Consider the following 10,798-nt stretch of genomic DNA (forward strand, 5'->3'; position numbering starts at 1 on the left):
ATTTCTGAGCCCCACTTTGTTCTAACCACCGTTTCTACTTTCAGGTCTCACCAAGTTTTTATATGATATAATGTGTCAGTAAAAATGATACCCAGCAGTAATTTGTTATATTTTCAAGTTTTAGAAAACCCTGCACATTGGAAAGAGATCAGAGAAAAGTACACACGGGATAGTAGCATAAGAGAGGAACACATACAGGGAGGAGGTTGGAGGGAGGAGACCGTGCAGAGGTGAGCTGTGAGGGAGGCAGATGTGTGAAAGGTGTGTGGGTCAGGAATATGTAGTATCCTGCATCAAGATAGGGGGTGTGGCCATAGCACAATGGGGGCATGGCCACATTACCAGAGGGTTGTCTGGCACTGTAAAACACTAGGATGCTCTTCTCTTCCCTCCAAACACTGCAGCATGAACCAGTAACAGGTGCTCTGCACCCGATCACCACTGCTCTGCTATGCAGTGCAGCTGTGAACGGAAGATATGTTTCCACTCATGGGACAAATAAGACAGACATGCAGGGTAAGCAATAGAGAGATAGGTTGCAGGAAGAGAACATGCAGGAAAGAGGCAGGACACAGGAGGAAGCATTACAGTTAAATATATGATATGCAGGGTACAGGTATATTCATAAATGAGGCAAGTAGATTATGTAGAGGGAGTAGTAAGTCTGGCACGGTAATTGGGATTCTGTAAATTCTAGCCAACTCAACCAGATAGCTATGAATTCAGAGGTTCAGTCAGACGTTGAGGATAATTTCATTAGTAGACACATAGAAGTCAATGTGTCCAAACCATTCAATCATGGGAGGGGGAAGAAGGGGACCTCCAGAGTACTGGAATCAATGATTTGACAACGGGTGCATGTCTGCCTTAAAGCTGTGTCACATTTGAGACAACAGCCAAGCACATTAATGCTTTAAAATCTAGTGTGGCTTACAGCATCCTTTGTTCAGAAGATCATTTCTTTGGCCATAAAATCACTTTTTTGTTTACGATTTACTTTTCAGCTCTTCTCTGTAGAGATATTATGTACATTTCTGGTGCTTTATAAAAACTTGTTTAGAGGATGAACTGTAATACTTTATAGTGTATAGGTTTGTTTTTTTTTTAAATGCCATTTTATGCGCTTTAAAAGGTCTCTTAATAATAAGAAGAGAAAAAAAAAAAAAAAAAAAAAGGATGTCTTGGTTTTAGATTCCACGGTTAGATATTTTACTACCAACTTTGTAGTACAAGGAATATGTCTGTATGACTGAATCACCTCAGCTATTTTCACATATCTTTCTTCTCCATCAGCAAAGCAGATAAGCCTGTCTATTATCTAACAAGATTACCTGAAACCTTTGTCAATACACATCTGTGTGTGTTAGGATCTCTTAAAGTGCTTCTATGGTGCTGTGTAAATGACACCATTCCTTTGTCCTGAAAGGTGTGTGAAAGGCTGTGACTAAAATGGTGAAGGGAATGCGGGATCAGTAGTTCTGGACTTTCCTCCGCTATTTCACCCTAACTTCCTAGGAGTATAGAGCTGAGAAAACAATAAGACTTTTTTTTTTTTTTTTTTGTTGGTCAAATTCATATATGGAGCCATACCGCATATATGTCTACTTAACAAAATATCAAACCCACAACAGCCACTGGCATTATAGAGGGACTGTGCCCGAGAGACAAACAGAAAGAAGAAAAAAAAAAAGTTAAATAAATAATCACATTTTTTATTTTGTTGATTTGTGAACATATTGATTGTGTAGGGTCAATTTCAGAAATCCTTCACTCACAATGCTTATTTATCTAAAATATATTCTATTCACTGCATGTAAGACCCAACGGGAAGCTTGGATTGACATTAGGAAGCGGAAACAACATGCCATAGAGCTGTCTTGGCCCTAGGCTCCAGCACTGGAAGTATAACCCTTAACTGCTATGCAGACCTTCCGAGGATCCATGTCTTGAGTATGATCCAAGTAAAACATGTACAGAACATATTACCAAGTTCATGTTAATAAAAAAAATATTTTACACAAACATGTTACTAGCAATAATGAGAATTCAGTACAGTTTTATTAGTTATTGACTATGTAAAGTGCGGATGAAAGCACAGAGCACTTAAAATAAACAATTGAGGTTTAATTTTCCTCTAATGACCAGATGGATTTAAAAATGTAAATAATTGGCAGGTCTAAAAAGCTGCTTAAAATAAAAATAACTCAGAATGAAGATAGCAATATAAGAAAATATTGACCTTTAGCTTACAGTACATCCAGTGTGCAGGCCTGCGAGTAGAATTTAGACAGCACAGCAACTACAACAATTTAAAAAGAAATAAAAGTGTGTTACCTTCCCCCAAGTCTTTCAAGTAAACAAAGAGGTAAAAAAAAAAAAAAAAAATTAAAAAAATGAAATGGAAAGATTTAATTTTCACCCTAAAAACCTCAGTCCTGCCATTCCAGAGAACCCCAGCACAATGAAAATGACTTTAGGCAGGCGCCATTTGTTAGAGTTTAGTTCATGTGGCAAGATCTCTAGAAAAGTTATGTAGATAAAAGTACCAGCAGCCAAACCCTCTAATACACACTGAACCAGGCTGCTCCCACTGGCTTCATTCTGCATCACCCCAATTCCTATACCAATTCCAAGGGGTGACATGAGTGAAAACATGACAATGGAAAGCACAAACCATCGGGTCTGCACGTTACTCTGCATTAACAGCAAGGACAGGCTGACAGCAATTATACTCTTATGGACGAGAATAGCAATGGCTATTTGTAGAACCTCAGATTGTTGATTCTGTAGTCCAATGGAAATCCCTTCAAATACTGAATGTAGCGATAGCGACATCATGAGGATAAAGCAACGGAAGGAGGAGTGAGCATTGAAGTCTACATGGAAGTGGTGTTTTGAGTGTTCAACGTCACGAACTCTGTTATTGTGGGAGTGGCCAGGGGAATGGTCGGGTTCAGCTGGAGAGTGGGCAGTGCCAGTTAATAGTGGGGTGGTCTCTTCGGTCATCCCATGACTGCATTCCAGGACAATGCGTTCTACAATGAGGACCAGGAGGACACCAATTCCTATGACGAATTCTGGGAGAGGGAAATCGGTCTAAAAATATAAGTGAAATGCAATCATGAATTTAGAAGAGTAATATGTTTTTGCCATTTAATATCTTCATTACTATATTACGCACAAAGTTACATTTACAACAACTGGAACACAGATAACCCTGCAGATGCAATAAACACCACATTTACAAAGACTGTAATTACATTTGTATAATACTACCTCTCTGATGTGGGCAGGGCTTAAGCCCTGCCCACATCAACTAACAGATATACATAGAGTGCTATCTCTGCAGATTATTTCATATGGAAGCAACTTTGTACATCATACCTCCCAAAATTGAGAATACAGAAAGTATGACGAATTAAGCCCCACCCCTGTACCGCCCAAGCATGGACAAATTTTGGCAAAACACTACCCACTTTCTCGTTAAGCACCGCCGCTTTTGATATCAGCGAATCTGGACCATCGGGAGGTATGGTACATGACAGCAAAAAGGTCAGAAGTAAACATGATGAAATTAACACAAATGCTACATATTTATTGCAGTATTACTTTGCAAAAATAAAATAAAAACAAAAATATAAAATTATATATTAGATAGAAGAAAAGAAAAAAACATTTCTCCTCATCAATGCACACCATTTACAATCTACTCAAGTTGACATACTGTTATTTGTTCCTTCTGTAGTGTCTCCTTCATGTCACTTAGGAAGTCGGGAACAACATCCAGCAGACAGGCAGCTAAGAACACTCCCCCTGCTATGCAGCTGATAAAGCTCAGCCACATTTGATGCGTCTCTGAAAAGCAATAACAGAGGTTACTGAAACCTTGCACAGGACAAGATAGACATGACCCTGCTTGGAGTAATAAAGAGAGAAGACTTCAGTATTTATTCAGTCCCTGCGTAACAGACAGGGTGAAACTGGAAACAAACTAAAATATAATTTAAGAAGAGGCAGCATTCACAAATATATTTAATATACACCAGTCAGCCACAACATTAAAACTACCCAATATTGTGTAGGCCCCCCTCGTGCCGCCAAAATAGCTGTGATCTGTCGAGGGTGTCCTGTGGTATCTGGCATCAAGACGTTAGCAGCTGATCCTTTTCGTTGTGAGGTGGAGCCTCAATGGCTTGTACTTATTTTTCCAGCACATCCCACAGATCAGATTAAGATCTGGGGAATTTGGAAGCCAAGTAACACCTTGAACTCTTTTTCATGTTCCTCAAACCATTGCCATGAAGAGGTTTACTTGGTCTGCAACAATGTATAGGTAGGTGGTACGTATCAAAGTAACATCCACATGACTGCCAGGACCCAAGGTTTCCCAGCAGAACATTGCCCAGAGCATCACACTGTTCCGCTGGCTTTCCTTCTTCCCATAGTGCATCCTGGTGCCATCTCTTCCCAGGTAAGTGAGGCACATACACCCAGCATTCCACATGAAAATAAACCAGCATTCATTAGACCAGGCCACCTTCTTCCATTGCTCCATTTCTGGCGCTCACATGTCCATTGTAGGTGTTTTCAGCATTGGACAGGGGTCAGCATGGTCAATCTGATCAGTCTGTGGCTATGCAGCAAGCTGCATTGCACTGTGTGTTCCACACCTTTCTATCATAGCCAGCATTAACTTTTTCAGAAATTAGTGCTACAGTAGCTCTTCTGTGGGATTGGACCAGACAGCTAGCTTTCACTCCCCATGCCCATTCATTAGCATTTGGTGCCCATGACCTTCCTTGGACAAGTTTTGGCAGGTACTAACCACAGCATACAGGGGAAATGCCCCACAAGACCTTGTTTTGGAGATGCTGACCCAGTTGTCTAGCATCACAATTTGGCCCTTGTCAAAGTCGCTCAGACTCATGGCCATTTTTCCTGCTAACTACACATAAACTTAAAGAACTGACTGTTCACTTGCTGCCTAATATATCACACCCCTTCACAGGTGTCACTGTAGCGAGATAATCAATATTACACATTTCACTAGATTTAATGTTGTGGCTGATCGGTGTATATAGTAATTATAGCCTGTTCCCACCCACATATTTTATTGTTGTATTAGAAGTGGTTATTACTAGTTTCTAGATTTAAGATAAGTGTTACTACCACTATTTCTATGCACATTTGAAACTTTTAAGAGCAACACTGCAGAGCTATTCAAAGTTAGACAATAATTGAGAATATGACACCTATCCACCTGGTCCAACCCTTTTCTTAAGAGGAGGAACTTTAAATTGCTCAGAGAAGACTCTTGGTTAGTTACCTGGAGTGTTACCTGCTTATAACTTGTCTGCTAGGGGAATGCGTATAAAACTGGAATATGTGATTTGATATGTAATACAAATAATAAACATTGATGCTGGCTATTTATAGTGTGTGGAAACAGGTTCTCAGTAGCTTATCTATGCAAAAAAAAAACAGGAAACAAGGTTTACACCGCAGCACATGACTCAGAAAGCTATATAGGACTCAGAAGCATATGATGAGAATGGGGAGGGGATTGTCGCCAATGTTAACTTAATCATCATCATCAACATTTATTTATATAGCGCCAACATATTCCGTAGCGCTTTACAATTGGGGACAAACATAGTAAACTAATAAACAAACTGGGTAAAACACTTAATGAATTAAACATAGGATAACTTCTATCTAGAGCACAAAATAAACACATTTTTTGGGGGAAAAAAATCAGAGTAACTTACCTCTTCCAGCTGTGGCTTGGAAACATTTCACCCTGGACGGCACCAAGCCAAAAAACAGGGTGAGGAGAAGCAGTCCAAACAAGCAGCCCAACTTTACTTGGAGCAAGTACTCCATGCTGCCCAATTACTGGACACACGGGGTAAAGGAGGGTGGTCTGTCTGTATCACCACAGCGAGCAATGTGGTCAGTGTGGCAGGAGGATTCCTGCCTGCTTCATGCTGGATGTTATTAGGACAGACGGACACCACCCTCTACTGCAATAAAGGGTTCGATAAGGGATTTACTGGGAGGAATTCCCATGTGACCGGCCGGCAAACATCCTCGCCCCGCCTCTCAGCTCCGAACAGGGCGGGGCCAGAACGTTCAGACAGACTGTGTGTTGGAAGGGGCGGAGCTTCGTCTTTGGAAAGACACTGGCGCGTAATCGTGACCCAGAGTTCCTGGAACATTTTCCACGGGATCAGGTCATGTGATTGGATGGAAACAGCTGTACTCTGACTGGTGCTGGAATGGTTTTGTATAGAGTGATAAGCACTAGGCGTAACGGAGGATACATGGCTGCAAAATCAGCTATTCAAACCTAATACAGACATAGGCTGCTGTTGGTTTGGGTCCATGTTACCTACATTGTAGTGACTGCAGACATGCAGCCAGGAACCATGCAGAATTGTGTTTTATTATGTAAACAAGCTTGTGTTGCACTATGGTGGCAGAAATCCAACATCAATAGAGGAATATAATACTAAATAACGTCTTTAGGTTTTACCAGTATAACCTATTGTTAGTATGGCCAAAAATATCACTGTAACATGAGAGAGAAAGAAATGCAGCTCTCCTGGGACTTACTATAATAAATGTGGAATTTATTCCACTTTTATCATAGTAAGTTGTCCCAGGAGTACTACATTGGTCTCTCTGAATGAACAGTGAATCCTGTTGGCTGAGCACCCAGGTCTAGATTTCGTTAAGATCGTGTCCTAAGTTGGTTCCTTCATACAGTTCAAGATCTCACCATGTTCTGCACATCCAGCGAACTAATACATTTTGTTACTGGATTTGTTTCACACTGGAGAGCTCTTTTTTGTAGTATTCAACATATACAAAAGTGCTATCTATTCCTCCTCATGCATTACATGTAACACATAATTGCCAAATATTTACACTTGCCAAGCAAACTGTACTCTGGCATGAAACAGGGTGAGCTTTAATATTGTAAGTGAGGTGTGTTTTTTTAATCTAAATCACTGTGGCAGACTATAAGAATCTTGGTATTTACCATTTCCTTAGGTTGTTTCTTCAGGCTGCTATTAATTTCTGTGTAGTGTCATTGGCATCTGCTGTCACATCGCACATAGGGGCACATTTATCAACACTCACAGAAATAGTTTAATCCTTATCAATGCGTTTTCATATTTATTAAAAAAGCAGCACAGGAACAGCCGTACCAAAAAATTGCTGTTCCTGTGAAGTGGAAAACATACTTACCACTGCCTCTTTGTTCCCGAAGCAGTATGCAGTCAACAGGGCTCCTCTTCTCACTCCAGTGTGCATGCGCCGAGTGAAAACCTCGGGCATGCGCATAAACATCTCTGCGCTCTCTTGGCAATTATAGTTGCAGAGACGGAGCAGTAAGTGACAGGGAGGGATCACATGATCCCTCCACACATGCGCTGTTCAGCTCTGCTCTTCGGAGCAGAGCTGACAGCACTGAAACTTTTCAATTATGATAATGTGAGCTGGTGTACATTAACATGATTGAAAAGTTAATTTTATTTATTGTTAAATAGTGTTACTGAGCACTCTCTCTATACACTATTATGGGGAGTGCTCAGTAAAATGATAAGAGATGCAAAGCTGCAGATATCTATGATATCTGCTGCGATGCTACAATCATAAATAGCAATTTAGTGTTTAATCCCCGAAAACTGTTGTTTTCGTGGATTTTACAGGGGGGAAACCTTTAATAAATAGGCCCCATAATGTGAGCAGTGATTGTTTGGAATGCCCTTAGGATCTCTGTAGAATCCTCCCCTGCCTTCACATGACATGCTGAGAGTTGTGAGCCCTCGTTTGTGTAACTGGCAGCCATATTTTTTCAACTTCCAGAGAGATTTTTAAAGATAATGATTTATAGAAGGACAAATACAAAAACTGATTATCAGGTGCATGCTTAAAAGATACTTAACCTGCTTTTTAACAAAATGATAAAATAACTATGTGGGATTGCTGCTTTTGTATGGTTCTGATTCTAATTGGCTTATCTGGAAGCTTTAATTATGCATGCTTGATAATTCAGCACCTGCTTACAAAAACGCTGAGAATATCAATTAGGTTATATAAAATTCCCAGTGTAAGCTCAATATGAAGCCACCTGAAGTGCTAAATGACTTAACACATCAATGGGATAACACAATTATCTCCATTCTTAGTTAATTATAGCCTGTTCCTACATACAATCATTAGTTTGGTATTAACAGTTTATTTACAGCCTCTGTCTTTAACATCTTTAAAGTGATACTTTCTACATTAGTGATGAGGACAATTTTTTTTTAAAAAAAACATTTAACTTAATCTGAGGTTAATTTTCTTCCATTCTACTGAAACTGAAGTTAATTTTATATTGTCTTTTTTTCTTCATTTTTAAGGCTTATTTTTAATAAAATGTTGAAATAAATGGTTTGGAGGAGTACACAAAAGTAGTTTATGGAAGGGTTAATGAAGGAATGACGATTGCATGTTCTTTTCACCTCAGGTCCCAGATCTTGTGTATTCACCCCTACCCCTTTCAAACCAGAGTCAGGTAATCAGTCTATTAAATACATGGTCATTTAAATTGGCACTCTTTATACACGCAGTCATTTTTCACTCACTGAGCTTTCTCTGTTCTGTGAGCGGAACTTCCTCATTGGTTGTTTTTATGTTGCAGCATTTATGATTTCTGCTGACTTGCTTGGTCGCTGAATGTCAGATCAAACATAGCACCATTCCACATTTATGTTCATGTCTTGTCTAGACATGCACTGGGAAAATTGGTAGAACAGCATGAAAACTAATATGTGTTGTAGAAAGTTTTAATGATAAGTTTAATACATTTTTCCATTTGCTTCTCATGCGTTGTGTTTTTACCAATACCGTCTGTTGTCGTACTCGTTAACGCATGAGAAATTGAGCGTGCTGACTTCTAAAATTTTAAATGCAAAGTTAAATTTGTAGAACATTCTGGGGAGAATGGGCCCATAGGAATCCAGTCATCCTATTTTGAATGCACTTTTCAAGCTTTAGTAGGTGGGATGCGAATGGTGTGAATGAGCTATAAGACTCAATATCAATTTTACAGTTTATCATTTTGTTTTACCCTGATGTTTTGTCAAGATTCATGTGGCTTGTGCATTAGTGCGTAGAGTTGGGAGGCTGAGTTGGAATAATTCAATAGACACTGGGGGCTAGATTTACTAAGCTGCGGGTTTGAAAAAGTGGGGATGTTGCCTATAGCAACCAATCAGATTCTAGCTGTCATTTTGTAGAAGGTACTAAATAAATGAAAGCTAGAATCTGATTGGTTGCCATAGGCAACATCCCCACTTTTTCAAACCCGCAGCTTAGTAAATCTAGCCCTGGGACCTCTTGCTTACGTTACACACCCCATCGTACTACATTTTATGATATGAACAGTATTTTCATTAACTTCAGTGGAGATTTAGGTTTATCTCTTTTTAGCTTTTGTAACTATTTAGTCTTCATCAGCTCATGTACTTCTACTTTCCCTTAATTTGTTTCCTATTCAGATATCCTCTCTATTACACCAGTTATGCAATGGATGGGGAGGAGACAGATTGCGCTGTAACTTTAATTGGAAAAACTATTTTCTGTTTAAAGAAGGAAAAATAAAGTTATCATTAAATAGTGAAAACTGTTATGATGCCATGGAAGTCAATTCTCTGTAGTTTCATTCACTTTTATATTATCTGAATGTATCAAAATCTATTAAACGTAGATGTAAAATTAGCTTTAAAATAGTAAAAAGTGAAACAGTTGGAGCACACTTGATCCACACAATGTCCATGTTTTTGTGATGTTTTAGTTTCACTAAAAAAGTAAATTTTATTTTTAAAAAAATAGAGGAATAAATATATTTGTATTTTATAGGGAAAAGCAGGCATACAGGGATAAACACATTTTTTTCTAGGTTTGGCCCTTTGTTACTTTTTATGTGGTTAGTGCAGTCACAAAAATGTGCTCCTAAATCTATTGGACGATGTTTCAATTGTTCCAAGATATGTGTGGATTATTTGTGGTTTGGTTTACATTTGTAAGCCGTAGTGAAAGAAAAATGTCAGACATCAGCAATTCGCTTGTATTTGTCTAGTGTTTTAGAAACAAACTTTATCTTAAAGATAGTAAATATTAATGTCCTATTGGACCTTCTGTTGTACTGCAAGACAAGTAGCCGATAGTGGTTTATTTATATACATTTAGTAAATAGGAGATCACTGCAGGAATAGAAAGAAAACACGTTCAGCTGCTTTTAGGTTGTAATCAGCCATAATACATTGCTTCCTTTTATAGTCCAGAAAATATAGTAACGTTATACTTGTAGGCGCCACCCTCTGGTTTCCGTCCACAGCTCCACAGACGTCACTTTCGCCGGCTTCGCGATACATCATATCCGCCCTTACGAGGCCAGTGTATTTCTCAAAGGATATCCGCCCTTAACGTGCGGGCATACAAATATACATTTAGATAAAAAGATATGCAAGAGGTACTTATAAAACAAGTGGATAAGGAGAAAATTATATCTCTCTCTAGTCACCAACCTCCCAAACACATATATACATAATACAACATTCCCACACACGGGATTACAATTATGACAAAGTATACAAAAAATACAAAAATATTCATATGAAATTAAAATTAATAAATTAAAAAACAAATTGGGAAAATGGGAAAAAAGACAGAAAAAAATCATTAAAACATATCATATGAAAGGTGCTATTTCAAATGCCTCATTAAGACCTGAAGGTACTAA

At 38.8% G+C, this 10,798-nt stretch overlaps 1 protein-coding gene across 1 annotated transcript; it reads right to left on the reverse strand.

Annotated features, from left to right (window-relative positions):
* Window positions 1-1,691: 1,691 nt before the first annotated feature.
* SLC39A1 (solute carrier family 39 member 1) lies at window positions 1,692-6,111 on the reverse strand. Its single transcript, XM_075207851.1, has 3 exons — window positions 5,769-6,111; window positions 3,725-3,855; window positions 1,692-3,096 (listed from the first exon to the last, which is right to left on the reverse strand). Exons 1-3 carry the CDS (start codon window positions 5,881-5,883, stop codon window positions 2,416-2,418), a joined length of 927 nt encoding a protein of 308 aa, XP_075063952.1. The 5' UTR covers window positions 5,884-6,111; the 3' UTR covers window positions 1,692-2,415.
* Window positions 6,112-10,798: the final 4,687 nt, after the last annotated feature.

The sequence above is a fragment of the Mixophyes fleayi genome, chromosome 4 (genome assembly GCF_038048845.1).
Source record: "Mixophyes fleayi isolate aMixFle1 chromosome 4, aMixFle1.hap1, whole genome shotgun sequence".
Lineage (NCBI taxonomy): Eukaryota > Metazoa > Chordata > Amphibia > Anura > Limnodynastidae > Mixophyes > Mixophyes fleayi.

What these genes read in the sequence shown, in the direction of transcription:
- SLC39A1 (XM_075207851.1), bottom strand. Translation starts at nt 5,883, where the DNA reads ATGGAGTACTTGCTCCAAGTAAAGTTGGGCTGCTTGTTTGGACTGCTT. An exon ending in CCAAGCCACAGCTGGAAGAG is followed by an intron (nt 3,856 to 5,768) that starts GTAAGTTACTCT and finishes ATTGCTTTTCAG; the next exon opens with AGACGCATCAAATGTGGCTG. An exon ending in TACAGAAGGAACAAATAACA is followed by an intron (nt 3,097 to 3,724) that starts GTATGTCAACTT and finishes TTATATTTTTAG; the next exon opens with ACCGATTTCCCTCTCCCAGA.